We start from the raw sequence: 22,201 nt of genomic DNA, 5'->3' as shown, positions 1-22,201 counted from the left end.
GTTCCAGTCCCACCTTTCAGGTTACCCCCAGGCACTAACTTTTTCTAGCTAAGGCCTCAAGCACCATGGAACAAGCCTTTCCCATTGGGCCCTGTCAGAATTTCTGATCCAAAAAAAAAATCTACAGGCATGATAAAAATGGTTGTTTTAAGTTGTTAAGCATTGGGACTTCTCTGGTGGCCCAGTGGCTAAGACCTCGCACTCCCAATGCAAGGGGCCTGGGTTCAGTCCCGGGTTAGGGAACTAGATCTCACATGTCACAACTAAAAGACCTCGTCTGCTGCAACTCAAGACTCCACATGCCACAACTTTAAAAAAAGAGAAGACTCTGCAAGCAAATAGATAAATATTAAAAAAAGAAAAGTTGTTAAGTTTTGCAACAGCAGTTAACAGAAAAGCCCTTTAACCATTACTAAGCTGGGCCTTTCCTTCACCGGCCTTCTATGTTGGATCTCTCGTTTCCCACATACCAAGCCTTCCTCTTCTTTGGTTTACTCATCTATATAGGGAAGCACGCTCCCCTCAAGTTTCCTGAGAAAGGGTGCATGGGACACATATTTTTAAAGACTCGAAAAATTTGAAAACATTTGTATCCTTAAACTGTATAGTTAAGCAAGGTAAACAACTTATGTACACAGTCATACTGCCCAAGAGATGCAAGGTGCAAATTTCTAAGAGATGTCACCAGATACAATTCCATTTATAAGCAGACTGTGGAGGACTGTGTCTCTCTTTTTGGGAGGCATGCTCCGGGGAAACTGGCCACTGCACTATGAGGAAGGGAAGAGAAAGTAAAGAATCTAGCTGATGTGGAGAAGCCTCAGGGAGAAGAGCTGAAGTCTCAGCCAAAAGCCAGCATTAACCACCACACGTGTGAGTAAAGGAGACTTTGGCTCCGGTCTCTTGGCTGAATCCCCAGACATAGCAGAGAAGAGATAAACTCTCCTCTCTGTGTCCCCCTGATCAGAGAGCAAACTGCTATTTCACACTGTGAAGTCAGGGCAATTTGTTGCATGGTCACAGAAAGTGGAACGCTGGACATATGAGAGACTCCAATGAAAGTTGCCCTTTAAAATCATGCCAGAAGAGACCACTTCAAGTACTCCCTTTCTCTGCTTTCTTTTATCAAGTACTTTTAACCACAAATGCTGTTCTGAAGCCCCAGAATGTAATACATCTGAGCTGTATGCCGACTGTATAAATACTCAGAATCCTGCAGCTGGACATACAGTCACTGTGGTGATCTGAACTGGAGGCTCAGTAAACTATTAGATGCAGAAACTTTCACAAGTAGAACGTTATTGCAAGATTCTTCAGATGACTGTTGGTGGAAGGAGCTACAGGCGTGGAGCGAGAGGAGGCACGATGGAATTAGACTGTAATTAGAGGTATCATCATGAAGTCATGATTTTAAATATATAAGCATGCAGATATAGAAATATGCATGTATATATGCATATATATATACATACACCTCTCTCTCATATATATGTATGTGTGTGTGTGTGTGTAGTTAGGCCTATGAAATTGCTGTATTTTCACCTCTAAACATTTAGAGGACTTAGAAGCAATGACACCCCAGTAGCAAATAGCAGATCTAGTGCTTAGATCTTGGTTTCTAAATACCATTCTCCACTGAAAGCAACCAGAGCTTCTGGAATTGATGCCAGAACTGGGACAGAGTACCAAATCAGCCTGGAACATCTTGTTTCAGAACGCAAGGAAGTGCTCAAGAAACTGCTAGGTCATATTAGAAGAACACAGAGACAACTTACAAGGCTCCCACTGGACAAATCTGGGATTCTTTCAGAGGCAAGATGGATACTGACTTTAAATGAAATGATTCATTTTTGGCTAGATTAACATAAGCTTCGTTAATTTCAATGACTCTAAATAGATGTGCCTGCACCGACAAAATGAACACAATACAATAGCCAACACGCTTTACAGTATGGCTACGTACTTTGGGGAAAAAAATGAAATGATTAATCATGGGGCGGGGGAACCAATTACTTAACTAAAACTGACCAATCTTATTCTCTTGATTGGACCTACACTGACCCAAAAACTGGATAAAGAATAGGTTCCAAATGTCTCTTGTAAGATTTACATTGTATTTGACACTGGGTGTTTAAGTGCTGCTGAACCCTCAAGATCAAACTGACATTCAGTAATGATTCTGCATCAGAGACTAATGAACCTCAGGGTTAATCCTCTTAATGAGGAAAACGGTGCAGACCTGACCTAAGATAAAGACACCAGTAAAGGGCAGCCTGTCACATAAATCCCACAAGGTTTTCTGGGAAATTCACTTTAAAAATTCTGAAACTGTTTTGATACCATCATTCAGACTACTTAAGAACAGACTGTCCAACTGGCCTTTTTCTTACCACCAAAATATGCAGACAAGATTCACTGTTCCCAGGACTTCCCTCATGGTCCAGTGGTTAAGAATTTGCCTGCCGAAGCAGGGAACACCAGTTCTATCCTTGGCCTGAGAATTACGACCCCACAAGCTGCAGGGCAACGAAGCCCATGCGCTGCAACTACTGAACCCATGCACCCTAGAGCGCAAAGTCTGCAACGGGAGAAGCCACCGCAACGGGAGAAGCCACCGCAACGGGAAGCCTGCGCGCTGCAACTAGAGAAAGCCCGCGTGCAGCATCGGAGACCCAGCACAGACAAGCATAAAAAAATAAGTAGACAGAGAAATAAACAAAAGTTTTAAGAAAGATTCACTGTTCTCAGACTATAGTCTTTTTCTCTCCCCTCTCAGTTATAAGCGCTCTCTTTGCCTTTGTTCACTAACAACAATATATGGGCCATTATTCGTCAAATAAGTGTGCAGACCATGAATTCCTCTGTCAAGGAGTTTTCAATTTATGAGTATAGTATACTCTGTAGTGTGCCGGCAAATGCTTAATAGCCAGTTCTTGGGGTGGGGAGAGCTCTGATTTGGTAGTGTTTGCTGATTTCAGTGGTGTAAAAACTCCCAGTATGGTCAATTTCAAGACCAGTGTGACATCACTGAGCAGGGAGCTGGGAAGAGATGTGCACGGTCAGCGCCCATGAGCTAGTATGACCTGGCTCCAGCACACCACAGGGAACAGGCACATATCAGAGACATGGTGCTGTTAGTTCTACATTTTCTTACTTCCCTCTTCAAGTTTCGTTGATGTCTTCTTTTACATCTTCATTTTTATCTTTCTGCTGTTCATTGTAGTTATCATCACTTTCACAAAATTTTTAAAATTATGACTATTTCAAATATATTTTCAAATTTCTAGGCATAAAGTTGTTCATAAACCTCATTACCTTTATAATGTCTGTAGGATCCATAATGATGTCTTCATTTCCCCGATACTGGTTAATGTGTACCTTCTCTCCTTTTGATCAGTTTTGCCAGGAACTTATCAGTTTTATTAATCTTTTCAAAGAATTAACTTTTGGCTTTGTTGATCCTCACTATATTTGTTTTCTATTTAATTAAAATGCTTTCTTATTTTAATTATTTCCTCCCTTCCAGCTTCTTTGGGCTAAATCTGCTATTTTTTCCTAATTTTTGAGACATGTACATTGATCACTGATTTTCAGACTGTCTCTTTTCTAATATATGAACATAAGTCTATGCATTTTTTTCTAAGAATACCTTTAGCTACATCCCATAAGCTTTGGTGTTCCATTTAAAAATGATCATTATTTTCTAATTTCTATTATAACTTCTTTCATTCATAGTCTAGTAATAAATTGCTTAATCTTCAAATATGTAGGGGAGTTTCTAGTTATATTTTTATTATTCAGTCTACTTGGTCCAAACACTGTATATTTTCAGTCCTTTGAAATTTGTTATTTCCTTTATGATCCAGCACATAAGACAATTTTGGTAACATGTTCCAAGCATACTTTTAAAGAAACTCTACACTGCAATTGCTGGTTGCAGTGTGATATATAACACAATTAGATATAGTTTGTTAACTATATTGTTCAATTCTTCTATGTCCTTACTGTTATTTTTGTCTATTTGCCCTTTAAGTTTCTGAGAAAATGTTAAATCTTCTCATGTTTGTTATTGGTTCTGTTTTTCTTCTAGACTTATAAAATTTTGCTTATATATTTTGAGGCTGAGTTATTAATATATATAGATTTTAAATGGCTGTATCTTTTGGAGAAAGATTTTTTTTTAAACCTTTGATCAGTATGAAATGTCCCTTTTATTTCTACTAATACTTCTTGCCTTAACATCTACTTTCTCTAATATTAGCATAGCCACACCAGTTGGTTTTTTTTTTTTTTTTGGTTGAAGTCTTTCTAATATCTTTTTCCATTCTTATATTTTCAATACTTTAGTATCTTTTTCATTTTGCAGGGGGAAGAAATTCAGAACATTTTCTTCAAGCCTGGCAGGAACTCCTAACAGTTTGTGTGTAACAGACATCACAGTGGAGATTCGTATTCGTAGTTCTAAAGCTTAGCTCGTATCAGCAGCATTTAGTTGGTTTTGGTTTTTCTATCCAGTCTGATGATCCTTCTCTACCTTTTCTTTTTTGGGGAGGGGGGCCATGCCATGAAGCTTACGGGATCTTAGTTGCCCAACCGGAGACTACAACCATGCCCCTCGTAGTAAAAGCACGGAATCCTAACCACTGAACTGCCAGGGAACTCCCTGATCTTTCTCTTTCAATTGAAGTACTTGGTCCATTTAATTACTTCATGCAATTGTCAACAAATTTAAGTTTAAATCTACCATGTTTTTATTTTTAACTTGAACAACACTATCCACCATGCTGCTTTTTTCTTTCTTGTCTCCTATTAATCGAAAATTAAAAAAAAAAATTCCATTTCTCCTTCTATTACCTTGTTACTTTCATATTATTTTACTATTTGAATAATGGTTAGTCCAGAGACTACAACAAGCAGCCTTGAATTACTAAGGTTTCCATATTAATTATCACTTACACATTTGTAAGACAATCCAAGAGTCTTGGAACACACTTACCCCTCTGAGTTTTCATTAGAAGTCCCTACATACATTTAAAACAACACATATTATTAATAATAACTATATTATTATGGTTATATTACATTTAATATTAATTTAGATGTCTCCACAAATTTACCCTTACTGTTGCATTTCTTCTTGCATTTCCCTATACCCATGTGGTATAATTTTCTTCTGACTGGAGAATTTTTTTGATTCAGGTTTTCTGGTGATGAATTATTACTGCTGATAATGAAGTATCAGTTTTTATTTGTCTGATAAAGACTATTTTTTTTTCCCCCTTTGGCGATGCTATGCAGCTTGCAAGCTCTTAGTTCCCCTACCAGGGATTGAACCTGGGCCCTTGGCAGTGAAAGTCTGGGGTCCTAACCACTGGATGGCCAGGGAAGTCCCTATCTTCATCTTTAAAGAATATTTTCACTAGGTTTAGAATTCTAGATTGCAAGTTACTGTCTTTCATTGCTTTGAAGCTTCCATTCCAATACTTTCTAGCTTCTATTATTTCTGTCAGAAGGTAGTGAGTCTTTTCCCTCTAGATGCTTTCAGTTCAATTCAGTCGCTCAGTCGTGTCCGACTCTTTGCGACCCCATGAATCACAGCACGCCAGGCCTCCCTGTCCATTGCCAACTCCCGGAGTTCACTCAGACTCAGGCCCATCGAGTCAGTGATGCCATCCAGCCATCTCATCCTCTGTCGTCCCCTTTTCCTCCTGCCCCCAATCCCTCCCAGCCTCAGAGTCTTTTCCAATGAGTCAACTCTTTGCATGAGGTGGCCAAAGTACCGGCGTTTCAGCTTTAGCATCATTCCTTCCAAAGAAATCCCAGGGCTGATCTCCTTCAGAATGGACTGGTGGGATCTCCTTGCAGTCCAAGGGACTCTCAAGAGTCTTCTCCAACACCACAGTTCAAAAGCATCAATTCTTCGGTGCTCAGTCTTCTTCACAGTCCAACTCTCACATCCATACATGACCACTGGAAAAACCATAGCCTTGACTAGACGGACCTTTGTTGGCAAAGTAATGTCTCTGCTTTTCAATATGCTATCTAGGTTGGTCATAACTTTCCTTCCAAGGAGTAAGCGTCTTTTAAGTTCCCCCCAAACCCTGTCTTTAGTTTAGAGCAGAACTTTATTATAATGTGTAAATATATAAGTACAGGTGCAAGGTACAGTTTTATTTATCCTGCTTAGGGTTGTTAGTGCTTTACTCTATGGCTTAAAGTCTTCATTACTTTTAGATCATTCTCATCTATTATTTCTTCAAATACTGCTCCTGTCACATCTCTCCTCTTTTTCTGGGGCTTCAATTATGTAACAGACCTGTTTACTATGTCCATTTTTTTTAAATGTGATTTTCTATATTCCTTCATTTTCTTTCTGCTTCAGTCTAATCATTTCCACTGATGTATCTGCAAGTCTTCCCTTCGTCTGTGTCTAATTTGCTATTAAGCCTTTCTCTTGAGTAATTTCAGTTCTAGAATGTTCTTTTTTTTTTCTTCTTTAGATTACTCAGGCTATCTAACTGCAATATTACCATAACTGGAAGTCACCCCAGAACACAGTTCAGTTCAGTTGCTCAGTCATGTCCAACTTTTTGAGACTTCGTGGACTTCAGCACGCCAGGCTTCCCTATCCATCATCAACCCCCAGAGCTTGCTCAAACTCATGTCCATAAAGTCGGTGATGCCATCCAAACGTCTCATCCTCTGTCATCCCCTTCTCCTCCTGCCCTCAATCTTTCCCAGCATCAGGGTCTTTTCCAATGAGTCAGTTCTTCACATCTTCACATCCAATACTTTACATCCAAAGTATTGGAGTTTTGGCTTCTGCATCAGTCCTTCCAATGAATATTCAGGACTGATTTCCTTTAAAATGGACTGATTTGACCTCCTTGCTTTCCAAGGGACTCTCAAGAGTCTTCTCCAACACCACAGTTCAAAAGCATCAATTCTTCTGTGCTCAGCTTTCTTTATGGTCTCGCTCTCAAATCCAAACATGACTACTGGAAAAACCATAGCTTTGACTAGACGGAACTTTGATGGCAACGTAATGTCTCTGCTTTTTAATATGCTGTCTAGGTTGGTCTTCGGAGAAGGTGATGGCACCCCACTCCAGTACTCTTGCCTGGAAAATCCCATGGATGGAGGAGCTTGGTGGGCTGCAGTCCGTGGGGTCGCTAAGAGTTGGATACGACTGAGCGACTTCACTTTCACTTTTCACTTTCATGCATTGGAGAAGGAAATGGCAACCCACTCCAGTGTTCTTGCCTGGAGAATCCCAGGGACGGGGAGCCTGGTGGGTTGCCGTCTCTGGGGTTGCACAGAGTTGGACACAACTGAAGCGACTTAGCAGCAGTAGCAGCAGGTTGGTCTTAACTTTTCTTCCAAGGAGCAAGCGTCTTTTAATTTCATGGCTGCAGTCACCATCTGCAGTGATTTTAGAGCCCAAGAAAATAAAGTCTGTCACTGTTTCCATTGTTTCCCCATCTATTTGCCATGAGGTGATGGGACCAGAGGCCACAATCTTATTAGTTTTTTGAATGTTGAGTAATAAGCCAACTTTTTCACTCTCTTCTTTCACTTTCATCAAGAGGCTTTTTAGTTCTTCGCTTTCTGCCATTAGGGTGGTATCATCTGCATATCTGAGGTTATTGATATTTCTCCTGGCAATCTTGATTCCAGCTTGTGCTCCATTCAGCCCAGCGTTTCTCATGATGTACTCTGCATATAAGTTAAATAAGTAGGGTGACAATATACAGCCTTGATGTACTCCTTTCCCAATTTGGAACCAATCTGTTGTTCCATGTCCAGTTCTAGCTGTTGCTTTTTGACCTGCATACAGATTTCTTAGGAGGCAGGTCAGGTGGTCTAGTATTCCCATCTCTTTCAGAATTTTCCACAGTTTGTTGTGATCCACACAGTCAAAGGCTTTGGCGTAGTCAATAAAGCAGATGTTTTTCTGGAACTCTCTTGCTTTTTCTATGATCCAACGAATGTTGGCAATTTGATCTCTGGTTCCTCTGGCTTGTCTCAATTCAGCTTGAACATCTGAAAGTTAATGGTTCATGTCCTGTTGAAGCCTGGCTTGGAGAATTTTGAGCATTACTTTGCTAGTGTGTGAGATGAGTGCAATTGTGTGGTAGTCTTAACATTCTTTGGCATTGCCTTTCTTTGGGATTGGAATGAAAACTGACCTTTTCCAGTCCTGTGGCCACTGCTGAGTTTTCAAATTTGCTGGCACACTGAGTGCAGCACTTTAACAGCATCACCCCAGAACACACATAGTTGTTAATGCTTTATTTTGGGACATTAGACTTATAAGAGTTGCAAAAACAATCCAGAGAGCTCCCATACACTCTTCACCCAGCTTCCTCTTACATGGCCATCTTAGATAACAGAACAATGACCAAGACTATTCAGAAATTAAGCTTGGTACAATATATTAATGAAACCACACAATTTATGTGGATTTCTCCAGTCTGTCCACCAAGATCCTTTCTCTGTTCCTGGATCTAACCCAGGAATTCGAGTTGCATCAGACTGTCATATCTTGTTAGTCATCTCCAACCTGTGACAGTTTCTCAATATTTCCTTGTTATCCATAACCTTCCATGACCTTCAACCTTTTAAAGAGCACAGGTCAGTTATTTTGTAGAATGTTTTTCTAGAATGTCCTTCAGTTTGAGTTCTCTGATGATTACTCCTGACCGGACTGAGATTATGCTTTACTTACAGGAATATCACAGAGCTGATGCGTCCTTCCCGGTCCATCATATCAAGGTTATATGCTATTGGTGTGTTCCATTAGTGGTGATATTAACCATAACCATTTGCTTAGAGTGGTGTCTTCCAGGGTTCTCTACTGTACAGTTATTATTTTTCCTTTGTAACTACTAAATATTTGGGCAGAGACTATGGAATTATCTGTTTCAGCTCACACTTCTACCTAGTAATTTTAGCATTTATTAGTATGTCTTGCCTACAGATTTTATAGTGTGATAATTACTGGTAATTTTTAAATTATCATTCTTTCTACATTAATTATAATCCTTTCAGAACAAAAAGTTGCCCCTTTTCTTCCATTTTTTTATTCCGATATTTACTTATATCAGTATGGATTCATGGATATTTATTTAATTCTTCGAGTTATAATCTAATACCATTATTATGTGTTTAGTTGCTTGAGTTGTTTCTCTTTGGGCCAGTGGGAGCTCTGTGCCCTTTACATGCCCTCTCCCCTACTTTTTCTCTCCCTCTAAGATTTCCTTACTTTCTGGCACCAAAAGATGCTCTGCATTCATCTCCTATTTCCTCTACCTCAACCCTGGAATCGGTTTCCCAAGGAGCCCGGTGTTCTTTTGTTTTGGGAGAACAGTACTTAGAAACCAAGATCTGGATACAGCAGGCATGCTAAATGTTACTAGGGTGTCATTATTTCTATCCCTCAATGGATACAGCAAGGAAATATATCATGTGTACTAACCAACACATTCACATACATCTCTATTTACTCTTGTATTTATCCAATTATGTGTGTGTTACCCTCCCCACACATACACACCCATATTTTTAAATCACAAATTCATATTTATACTTCCAAATACAATTTAGCAGCATAGAGTTCATTCTAGCATTCCTCCTTTCCTTATTTGTAACTTCTTTTTGCCACAGTGACAAACCTAATTCTCATTCACGTTTATATTTTAATTTAAAAGGTTTCATTAGGTCCAGGATCAAGATAGCAGAGTAGAAGGATATGAAGCTCACCTCCTTTCAGGTACATCAAAATACATCTACATGTGCAAGGATTCTCACAGAATATCTACGGAACACTGGCAGAAGACCTCAGACCTCTGAAAGGGCAAGAAAATCTCCATGGAACTGGGTATGACAAAAGAAAAAGCAAGAAAAAAAAAAAGAGAGAGAGAGAGAGAAAGGAATCAGAATGGAACCTGTGGCCATGGGAGGGAGCTGTGAAAGAGGAAAGCTTCCTGCCTGCTGGGAAGTCCGCCCGCTGGCGGGGAGATCAGTCTGGACAGAGGGGGCGCTTTAGGGCCTTGGATGAGAACACAACTTGCTTGCAGCAGCTAGAATGGAGAGAGACCTGCACAGACAGTCAGTGCCTCTGCCCACACTCCCCAGTCTTAGATGCACGTCTACTTGGGACGGGTGGGGGCTGGGTGGGGAAGCTTGGGTTTCAGAGATCAGACCCAGAGACGCGGCTAGGGGTGGGCTCTGTGGAAACAGGCTGAAGAGGCTGGCATCCGATGCAACTGCACCTCAGAGAAGGAAGCCTGGGCAGCATCAGAAGCCGGGCACCACTGTGAGGGGAGGGGCGGAACCCATCGCTGCAGCCTTTTCCCCTGCAGGAGTTCTCAGGCAGCAGAATAGGAGTGCGGTCCTGAGCCTCCCCCTCCCCGCTGCTGCCCCTGGGCTTCAGGAGTGGTCTTGAGCTGCCCACTCCATCAGTCCCAGACTCTGGGAGCAGCCACTAACTGCCGCCACAGCCCTTGCAAACTCCAGGAGTGTTTGTGAGTCCACTCCCACTGTGTGTTCTGGGGGCACATGTGGGGAGCCACTGCCTCTGAGAGCTCCAGGCCCAGGCACCAGCTGCGGCATCATGATGGCCAACACAGGCTGAGAAGAGGTGACAGGCATCCATACTGAAAACAGTCCTTGCACCAAAAAAATACTAAACCCACACAAGCCACACAGGACTGCTCCCACAGACAAATGGCCCTCCCAGACCACAGTAAATAACTGCTTTTCATAAACTCAGAGAGCAAGAGAAATATAAGTAAAATGAAGAAGCAGGGGAACCACTCCCAGTTATAAGACCAAGAGAATTCCCCTGAAAGAATAAACAATGAAACAGACCTCTTCAGTCCAACAGACACCAATTTCAAAAAGGAAATAATGAAAATACTGAACAAATTAAGACAGGGTATCAACAGAAATGCAGAGTATATTGTGAAGAGGAACTAGAAACTATAAAGAGGAACCAAGAAAAATTATAAAACTCATTTCCGAGACTAAAACTGAACTAACGGCAATGAACAGCAGAACAAATAATGCAGAAGAAGGAATAAGTGATCTTGAGGCTAAAATAAGGGAAATCACCCAATCAGGACAGCAGACAGAAAGCCAAATGAAAAAAAATGAAAACAGAAGCTCTATATGATAATCTAAAGCATGCCATCTATTTCTGTTTTATTGACTATGCCAAAGCCTTTGACTGTGTGGATCGCAATAAACTGTGGAAAATTCTGAAAGAGATGGGAATACCAGACCTGCCTCTTGAGAAACCAGTATGCAGGTCAGGAAGCAACAGTTAGAACTGGACATGGAACAACAGACTGGTTCCAAATAGGAAAAGCAGTACGTCAAGGCTGTATATTGTCACCCTGCTTATTTAACTTACATGCAGAGTACATCATGAGAAACGCTGGGCTGGAAGAAGCACAAGCTGGAATCAAGATTGCCAGGAGAAATATCAATAACCTCAGATATGCAGATGACACCACCCTTAGGCAGAAAGTGAAGAACTAAAGAGTCTCTTGATGAAAGTGAAAGTGGAGAGTGAAAAAGTTGGCTTAAAGCTCAACATTCAGAAAACTAAGATCATGGCATCCGGTCCCATCACTTCACGGCAAATAGATGGGGAAACAGAGGCTGACTTTAATTTTTTGGACTCCAAAATCACTGCAGATGGTGACTGCAGCCATGAAATTAAAAGACGCTTGCTCCTTGGAAGAAAAGTTAAGACCAACCTAGACAGCATATTAAAAAGCAGAGACTTTACGTTGCCATCAAATGTCCACCTAGTCAAAGCTATGGTTTTTCCAGTAGTCATGTATGGATGTGAGCGCTGGACCATAAAGAAAGCTGAGTGCAGAAGAATTGATGCTTTTGAACTGTAGAGTTGGAGAAGACTCTTGCAAGTCCCTTGGACTGCAAGGAGATCCAACCAGTCCATCCTAAAGAAAATCAGTACTGGATGATCATTGGAAGGACTGATGTTGAAGCTGAAACTCCAATATTTTGGCCACCTGAGGCAAAGAGCTGACTCATTTGAAAAGACCCTGATGTTGGGAAAGATTGAGGGCAGGAGAAGCAGGGGATGACAGAGATGAGATAGTTAGATGCATCACTGACTCTATGGATACGAGTTTGGGTAAACTCCCGGAGTTGGTAATGGACAGGGAGGCCTGGCATGATGTGGTTCATGGGGTCACAAAGAGTTGGACATGACTGAGCAATTGAACTGAACTGAACTGAAAGCGTGCCAATCTATGCATAATTGGGGTTTCAGAAGAGCAAGAAAGAGAAAAGGGGATCGAAAAAGTATTTGAAGGAACTAGGGCTGAAAACTTCCCAAATCTAAAGAAGGAAACAGATACCCAGGTACAGGAAGCACAGAGTCCCAAACAAGGAAAAAAAAAAAAAAGAGTCCCAAACAAGGTAAACCCAAACAGACCTACACCAAGACATATACTAAAAATGGCAAAAGTAAAAGATAAGGAGGGTTATAAAGGTAGCAAGAGAAAAGCAAAGAGCTAATTACAAGGGAACCCCTGTTAGGCTATCAGCTCATTCCTCTACAGAAAAGCTGCAGGACAGAAGGGAATGGCAAGATATATTCAAAGTCCTGAAAGGGAAAAATCTGCAACCTAGGATACTCTACCCAGCAAGATTATCATTTAGAATAGGAGGGGAGAGAGAATTTCTCAGACAAGCAAAAATTAAAAGAATACAGCAGTACCAAACCTATCCTAAAGGAAATATTGAAAGGTCTTCCTTAAAAAAAAAGAAGAAAGAATCTATAGGAAAGAGAAAGTCACATCTGGAAAGCAAATCACCTAAATAAACCAGTACATGCACGCTAAATCACTTCAGCTGAGTCCAGCTGTTTGTGACCCATGGACTCTAGCCCTCCAGGCTCCTCTGTCCATGGGATCCTCCAGGCAAGGATTGGAGTGGGTTGTCATGCCCTGCTCCAGGGGAACTTCAGACCCAGGGATCAAATCTGTGTCCGTTATGTCTGTCTCCTGCATTGGCAGGCGGGTTCTTTACCACCAGCACCACCTGGAAGCCCAAAACACAGATTTTTTTAAAAAATAAAAATATTTTGGTGAAAGTGATGAAACCACAATGAACAGCAAGCAAAAGGATGAACATGAAGATGTAAAAGAGGACATCAGAATCATAAAATGTGGGGGGGGCAGTAAGAAAATGTAGATTTTTTTCCCTTTCCTAGGATGTGTTTGAGCTTGCATGACTCCCAGTCTAAGGTAAGGAGATATAGAATGGGCTTAACAGACTTGAAAGACAGGTAATCACAAATCAGAAACATAAAATAGGTTAACAAAAATAAAAAGAAAAGAACATAAGTATAATCCAAAAGAAAATCAAACTACAAGAGAAAAAGAAAGGGACAAAGAAGAAACATAAAATCAACTGGAAAATAAGGTTTAAAATGGCAATATACATATCTATCAGTTATTACCTTAAACGTCAATGGACTAAATGCTCCAGTCAAAAGACATGGAGTGGCAGAGTGGATTTAAAAAAAACAAAAAGACAAGAGCCTACAATATGCTGCCTGTAGGAGACCCACTTTAGAGCAAAGGAAACACATAGATTGAAAGTAAGGGACAGAAAAGGTATTTCAGACAAAACAGACTTTAAAACAAAGCCATAAAGAAAGATACCATATGATGAAAAAAGACAGGAGGAGGATTTTATACTCATCAACATAAATGCACTTAATACAGGAGTACCCAAATACATAAAACAAGCATTAACAAACATAAAACTCCTAGATAGGCTTATAGGCAAAACATTCTCTGACATAAACCATATCACCGTTTTCTAAGGTAAGTCTTCCAAGGCAACCTAAATAAGACCAAACATAAACAAGTGGGACCTAATCAAACTTGCAAGCTTTTGCACAGCAAAGGAAAACTTAAAAAAAATTTTTTTTAATAGACAACCCACAGAATGGGAGAAAATATTTGCAAACCATAGGACCATTAAGGACTTAATTTCCAAAATATACAAAGAGCTCAAACAACTCAACAATAAAAAAACAAGGAACCCAATCGAAAATGAGTAGAAGACCTAAACAGACATCTCTCCAAGGAAGAAATGCAAATGGTCAATAGGCTCAACATCACTAATTATCAGAAAAATGCAAATCAAAACTACAATGAGGTACCACCTCACAGCAGTCCGAATGGCTATCATTAAAAACTCTACAAATAACAAATGCTGGAGAGGACGTGGACAACTCTCTGCCATTGGCAGAAAAGGGAACTCTCCTACGTCGTTGGTGGGCGGGAATGTAAGTTGGTACAGCCACTGTGGAAAACAGTATGGAATGTTCCTCAGAAAACTAAAAACAGAATTACCAGCAACCCAACTCCTGGGCACATAGCCAAATAAAACTCTAATCCAAAAAGATGAATACACCCCTGTGTTCACAGCAGCGCTATTCACAACAGCCAACACAGGGAAACGACCCAAATGTCCATCGACAACGGAATCAGTAAAGAAGCTGTGGTGCTTATATACAATGAAGTACCACTCAGCAATTAAAAAGGAACAAAATAACGCCATCTGCAGCAGCGTGGATGCAACTAGGGATTATCATACTAAGTGAAGTAAGTCAGAAAGAGAAAGACAAATACCATATGATGTAACTTACACGTGAAATCTAAAATATACCAGAAATGAACCTGTCTATGAAACAGAGTCATGAACATAAATAACAGACTCGTGGTTGCCAAGGGGGTTGGGGGAGGATGGAGTTGGAGATTGGGGTTAGTAGATGTAAGCTATTACATACAGACAACAGGTCCTACTGTAGAGCACAGGGAACGATCCTATGATAAACCTTAATGCTAAAGAGTATTTAAAAAGAAGAACGTGTACATATGTTTAACTGAACCACCTTGCTATACAGCAGACATCAACGCAACACTGTAAGTCAACTAGATTCAATTCTAAAAATCCCCCAAATTACAAAATAAATAAAAGGTTTCATGACTGTCAACAAAAGTTTATGAAAAAATGATACTGTATGTCCTTCCCTGAAATGTGCTACTTATGTATGATTCTCTGTGCAATGAGTGGTTTCTTCCAACCATATGGATTCAAAGATGCTACTCATAATCATCACACTGTACTTTAATTTTAACCTTCTTTTACATATACTTGCCTATATATTTAAACAGTCTGCATATTTAGCAACCTTTTGAAGGAACAGATATCTTTAAAACCACTTGTAAGCTGTCACTCACCACCTTGTCCAAACCCCTGGGGAAGATGGCAGATGAAAGGGAAGAGAAGGATGCAAGCTCAGCCCCTCTCACAAAAACACCCAAATCATAACTAACTGCTCAACAATTATTGGCAGAAAAAGCTAGAACCTACCAAAAAAGGTATCAAAAGACAAGGAAAAGCCGCAATGAGACGGGAGGAGGAATGCAATCATGATAAAATTAAGTCCCATACCTGCTGGGTGGGCGACCCACAAACAAAGCCCTTGGGAGGTACACACACACATATACACACATTATATTTTTATACAGAAAAATGGGGCTCCTTTCATTTGTTCTTGATTTACTCTGTACTAGGAGTAAGCAAGGCTAAGTGGTAGACCAGTAGTCAGGTAATTCAGTCAACAGATCTACCATCTGTGAGTACTAATACCAAAATGGTTTAAACAAACCTAGAATTAACCCCTGCCCATGTGGGTTTCAACCTGGTGGAGAAGATAAATAAAAGTGTGCTATGAAAGAATAAAGACAGGAGGGGAAGACGGTCCTACACAGCCGGTGCTCGCTTCATTTCCAGGCTCCACAGCGGGCACCTGCAGGTCCTACAGAAATGTCTTTTGTCTGTCTCCCAGCAGCTCTCCCTTTGCCCATTCCATGCCCAGAGTGAAATAATTTTAGCTCTCTTTCTCTGAGTCTGCCAACCTCACCATCTTTGGAATGTGATGACCAAACACAGAAGTCCCAAACACACAAGTCCAAAAGAGAGTAACTGTTATGTTCAAGTAGACAAATGCTTTCTTTAACATTTAGCCTAAACGACTGACATATCAGTGTGCTTTTGCACACTGGATGAGAGTGGATAAGAGCTCCTAAAGAATTATGGATTTGTAAGTGCTCTTTAAACTGCAAAGTACAATGCATATGTGTGTGAAGGGATTGTCACCATTAAACATAGCTACATTTATACCTAATGAACAGAACTGGTGACTCCCAAGCTTGGTCTTGACCTGATTCTCCAGGATGGAGGAAGGCAAGCATCAAGAGCGAAGCTGGGAAAAGGAACGAGGAAAGTCTCTACACACAGCTCTTGAAGCTCCCTGGATATACTGTTAAGTGAAAAAAGCAAGGTGCAGAGGAGAGTAAGGACTGATGCTGAAGCTGAAACTCCAATACTTTGGCCACCTGATGCGAAGAGCTGACTTGTTTGAAAAGACCCTGATTCTGGGAAAGATTGAGGGCAGGAGGAGAAGGGGACGACAGAGGATGAGATGGTTGGATGGCATCACCGACTCGATGGACATGAACTCAAACTCTGGGAGTTGGTGATGGACAGGAAGGCCTGGTGTGCTGCAGTCCACGGGGTCGCAAAAAGAGTCAGACATGACTGAGTGACTGAACTGAACTGAGGACAGTAAGTAGGAGACAGCGTTCAAACATACCTACATATTTGCCTATGGTTTCAAAAAGAAACAATGGAAGAACCCAAACTAATAGAAACAGTTATCTCTAGGAGTAAGGAGAGTAAAAGGAAGAGGGGAAATAAATGGAAGTTTGAGGGTAGGTTTCTTTAAAAAACAGAAAATCACAGATAATAAAAGTAGAAAGAATAGTAGAATTTGAAGTCACCATTTTATAACCCTTAATTTTTTAAAAAACTGATCTAGGTAATAGCCATCTAATGCTACTAAAGCATTAAATGAGAGGTTGGTAAGACCTTTATAAAGGGCAAATTAAGCTCATAACACCTGAAGCCATTCATCACTGATAACGAGGAAACCATATATCACACTCTTCCTGATGGGATACAGTAATAAATATACACTCCCACCAAAGAAGTATTCTTGCCAAAAAATGAAAAAAAAATCTTGAACATGAATTTAATCAAGCATCTAACATGTTTACAGAAAATATGGAGGATAAAAGAATATGTTGAACATCACCACAATAAAGCAATCAGCAGGAGTCAAACTGAGACAGAAAGCAAAGAAGGACTTGAGGTCAACTCGTCTTACAAAAACACCAGAATCACAACTAACCACTGAACAACCATCGACAAAAAAGATCTGAACCTACAAAAAAGATGTTCTACCACCCAAAGACGAAGAGGAAGCCACGACAAGACGGGAGGAGGGGCACTTCCACCATAATAATCAAATCCTATACCCGCTGAGTGGGTGACCACAAACTGGAAAATCATTCCATTGCAACTGAGTGAGAGTTCTGACGCCCGCCCCTCATCAGACTCCCCAGCTTAGGGGTCTGACATCTAGAGGAATAGCTCCCAGAGCACCTGGCTTTGAAGGCCAGCAGGGCTCGAGAGCAGAAGCCACACAGGACTGCTGGAGGGCACAAAACGATGTGACACATGCACTGGAACTCAGAACAAGGCAACAGCTCCTAGGAGCCTGGGCCAGACCTACCTGTGTGTCTCGGAGGGTCCCCCGGGGAGGTGGGGGTCAGCGGTGGCTCACTATAGGGGCAAGGACAGTGGCGGAGGACACCCCAGGGAACACCCGTTGGTGAGATCTCTCCTGGAAGGTGGCACTTTGGCACTGAGCCTGACACCACTCAACAGGCTGTAGACCCCAGTGCTGGGACTCCTCAACAACAGCAGGATGGAAACACAGCCCCGCCCACCAGAAGACAGGCTGCCGGAAGACGTCCGGACCCCACGGCTGCCTTAAACACAGCTCCTGACACAGGCCTGCCGTCAGAGGGATGGGACCCAGCTGTGCCCACCGGAGGGCAGGCACCAGTCCCTCCCCCCAGGAGGCCTGCCCAAGCCTGTGGACCAACCTCACATGCCAGGGGACAGACACCAGAGGTAAGAAGAGCTGGAACCCTGCAGCTTGAGCAACAGAGACCGGAAACACAGAAAGTTAGACAAAATGAGATGGCAGAGAAACATAGCAACTGCCACAAGCAACTCTAAGCCAAGAAACTGGGCAACCTAGAAGAAATGGACAAATTCTTAGAAGTATATAACCTTCCAAGACCGAACCAGGGAGAAATAGAAAATATGGACAGACAAATCATATGTACTGAAATTGAAACTGTGATTTTAAAACTGCCAACAAACGGAAGTCCAGGACTAGATGACTTCACAGGCAAATTCTATCAAACATTTAGAGAAGAGTCAACACCTGTCCTTCCGAAACTCTTTCAAAAAGTTGCAGAGGAACAAACGCCTAAACTCATTCTATGAGGCCACCATCACTCTGGTACCAAAACCAGACAAAGATACCACAAAATAATCATTTGAACGGGATACAAAGCCCAGAAATAAGCTCATGCACCTATGGTCAATTACTCTATGACAAAGGAGGCAAGAATACACAACAGAGGGACTTCCCCAGTGGTCCAGTGGTTAAGACTCTATGATCCCAAGGCAGGGGGGCTGGGTTCAACCCCTAGTCAGGGAACTAGAGCCCTCACACCACAACTAAGACCCAGTGCAGTCAAATAAATTTTTTAAAAATACAATATACAATGGAGAGAAAACAGTCTCTTCAATAAGTGATGCTGGGAAAACTGAACACCTACATGTAAAAGAATGAAATTAGAACAATCTCTAACACCATACACAAAAATAAACTCAAAATGGATTACAGATCTAAATTTGAGGTTAGATACTATAAATCTCTTAGAGGAAAACATAGGCAGAACACTCTTTGACATAAATTGCAGCAATATCTTTTTCAATCCACCTCCTAGAGTAATGAAAGTAAAAACAAAAATAAACAAATGGGATCTAATTAAATTTAAAAGCTTTTGCAGAGCAAAGGAAACCATAAGAAAAAGACACCCTACAAAATGGGAGAAAATATTTGCTAATGAAGCAACGGACAAGAGGTTAATCCCCAAAATATACAAATAGCTCATTCAGCTCAATGTCAAAGAAACAACCAAATGAAAAAATGGGTGGATGATCTAAATAGACATTTTCCCAAAGAAGACACACAGATGGCCAAAAAGCACATGAAACGATATTCAACATCACTAATTAGGGAAATGCAAAACAAAATTACCAGAAGGTATCACCTCACCAGTCAGAATGGCCTTCATCGAAAACTCTACAAGGACTGCCCTGGTGGTCCAGCGGTTAAGAGTCGGCCTGCCAATGCAGGGGATACAGGTTTGATCCCTGGCCGGGGAAGATCCCACATGCCACGAAGCAACTAAACCCCTGCACCATAAGTGCCAAGCCCGTGTGCAGCACCTACTGAAGCCCACACACCTACAGTCCATGCTCCACAGTGAGAAGCTGTTGCAATGAGAAGCTTGCATACTGCAACTAGAGAACAGTCCACACTTGCACAAACTAGAGAAACCACCCCCCCATAGGAATGAAGACCCAGCACAGCCATAAATAAATAAAAACTTTACAAATGGGACGTCCCTGGTGGTCCAATGGTTAAGAATATGCCTGCCAATGCAGGGGACACTGGTTCAATCTCTGGTTCTGGAAGATCCCACATGCCACAGAGAATCTAAGCCTGTGTGCCACAGCTACTGAGCCTGTACTCTGGAGCTGGAGCCCCAAACTATTGAGCCCACAAGCTGCAACTACGGAAGCTTCCATGCCCTAAAGCCCATGCTTCTCAACAAGAGAGAAGCCACCTCAATGGGAAACCCACACATGGCAAAGAAAGAGCAGCCCCCACTGGCCGCAACTAGAGAAAGCCTGCACACAACAAATAAGACCTAGAGCAGCCATAAATAAAGAAAACAGAAAACCTCTACAAACAATAAATGCTTGAGAGAGTGCAGAGAAAACAGAGCCCTCCTACACCATTGGTGGGAATGTAACCTGGGAACACCATTATGGAGAAGAGTATTGAGGTTCCATAAAACTAAATATAGAACTACCATATGATCCAGCAATCCCCCTGCAGGGCATGTATCTAGAAAAAATGTAATTCAAAAAGATACATGCACCCCAGTGTTTACTGCAGCATTAACTTACAATAGCCAAGATATGAAAGCAACCTAAATGTCCATCATAGATGAATAGATAAAGAAGATATGATACCTATACATTAATAGAATGGAATATGACTCAACCAGAAAAAAAGAATGAAATAATGCCACTTCAGCAACATGGACGGACCTAGAGATTATTATCTTAAGTGAAGTCAGACAAATATGACAAATAGCGTATCATTTATAGGAGGATTTCTAAACGATTATAGAGATGAACTTATTTGCAAAACAGAAAGACTCAGACTTCAAAAACAAACTTACAGTTATCAAAAGAAAAAGGTGGGGGAGGGATAAATTAGGGATTTGGCAATAACATATACACATTTATATAAAAAAGATAATCAATATGGACCTACTGTATAGCACAGTGGACTCTACTCAATATTCTATAATAACCTAAATAGGAAAAGAATTTGAAAAAGGATACATGTATACGTATAGCTGAATCACTTTGCTATACACCTGAAATGAACACAACATTGGAAAACCACTGTACTCTAATATAAAATAAAAATTACATTAAAAACAAAAAGTACAGCCGGGGCTTCCCTGGTGGCTCAGTGGGAAAGAATCCACCTGCCAACGCGGGAGACACGGGTTCAATCCCTGATTGAGGAAGCTCCCACATGCCATGGAGCAACTAAGCCTGCGCGCCACAGCTATGGGGCCTGTGCTCCACAGCTTGAGAGCCACGACTACCGACTACCGAGCCCGCCCGCTGCAACTACTGAAGCCCTGGCGCCCTAGAGTCTGCTCCACCAGAGACGCCATCACAACGGGAAGCCAGGCACCACGACGAGAGCGTTGCCTCCACTCTCCAGTTAGACAAGTCTGTGCAGCAACGAAGACCAGCACAGCCAAAAATAAATAAATAAAGCAACGAGCCGAATTTACAGTTTCTTCTACAAACAAACAGCATTTTAAAAATTAAAGGATGGAGGAATTATTTTTAAAAAATGTGGGAGAAATAAGAGATACTCTAACCAAATGCAATGTTTCAATTCTGATTTAAAGAAACCAATTATTAAACTGACTTTTAAAAAATAAATGGATAAAAATCAGACATGAGTGGATATTAGCTGATATTAAGGAATCACTGTTAATATTGCTGGGTGTGATGATGGTTATTCTTTGAAAGTCCTTACCTGTTAGGAGATACTCACTAAAGTAGTAACTGAAGAATGACACGCTGGCTCAGCTTTCCCTTAGAATACTCCCGTGTACACATGTGCACACAGATACACACACGTGACACACCGTGGGGGCAACAGATGAAACCAGATTTGCTGGATGCAGGTGACTACCGAAGCTGGGTGATGGGCTCACAGGGGAACGCGACAGTCTCTTCCCTAGTTTTGTGTATGGCCTGTGTGTGTGTGTGCGCATGTTTTTAAATTTCCAAGCAAAGACTTTTTAAAAATAAGGAAGCAGAGTGGGGTATGTAAAGAAACCAGATTCCTACCTCATAAACTGGTCCAATTTCATAATCTGTGAAAAATCCGATGGAGGGCTTAGCTAGAAACACCGGAGTATCAGCACAACTGTGGGAGGGGAAGGGAGGGCGAGAGAGGCTGTTAGTTTCATCCCTGAAAGTGATTCATGGAAAATAAATACATTCAAGCCATTAAAGAGATTGGCGACTCATCATCCTTTGGGTTTTATTGTTGGCAAAGCAGGTCACAAAACAATTTTACAGCAAGACTGAATCTTTGTGAAGATATATATAGCTACACATAGCATAAGGAAAACTCTGTAAGCTTAAACACCAATATGTTTTTTTTAATTTATTTTACTTTTACAAACCCTTGTGTTGAGGGCTGACTTTCAATAGATCGCAGCGAGGAGCTGCTCTGCTACATACAAAATCCCGAACACCAATATGTTAATTGCATGTTTTATATAGGTGCTATTTTTTTCTCAGCAAATCTTTTCATTTTTGGTTT

General features: G+C 41.2%; 1 protein-coding gene across 5 annotated transcripts in view; it reads right to left on the bottom strand.

Moving 5' to 3' along the window:
• Positions 1–22,201, bottom strand: part of DLEC1 (DLEC1 cilia and flagella associated protein) — a 90,566-nt gene that overhangs the window by 48,656 nt on the left and 19,709 nt on the right. For all 5 annotated transcript variants that reach the window (XM_005222552.5, XM_059879906.1, XM_005222554.5 and 2 more), the window contains exon 6: positions 21,721–21,799. In XM_005222552.5, coding sequence (XP_005222609.2) covers positions 21,721–21,799 — 79 coding nt within the window. The remainder of the gene's footprint in view (positions 1–21,720; positions 21,800–22,201) is intronic.

Source organism: Bos taurus, chromosome 22 (genome assembly GCF_002263795.3).
Source record: "Bos taurus isolate L1 Dominette 01449 registration number 42190680 breed Hereford chromosome 22, ARS-UCD2.0, whole genome shotgun sequence".
In the NCBI taxonomy this organism is placed as follows: Eukaryota; Metazoa; Chordata; class Mammalia; order Artiodactyla; family Bovidae; genus Bos; species Bos taurus.
This window is presented reverse-complemented; position numbering and strand designations above follow the sequence as displayed.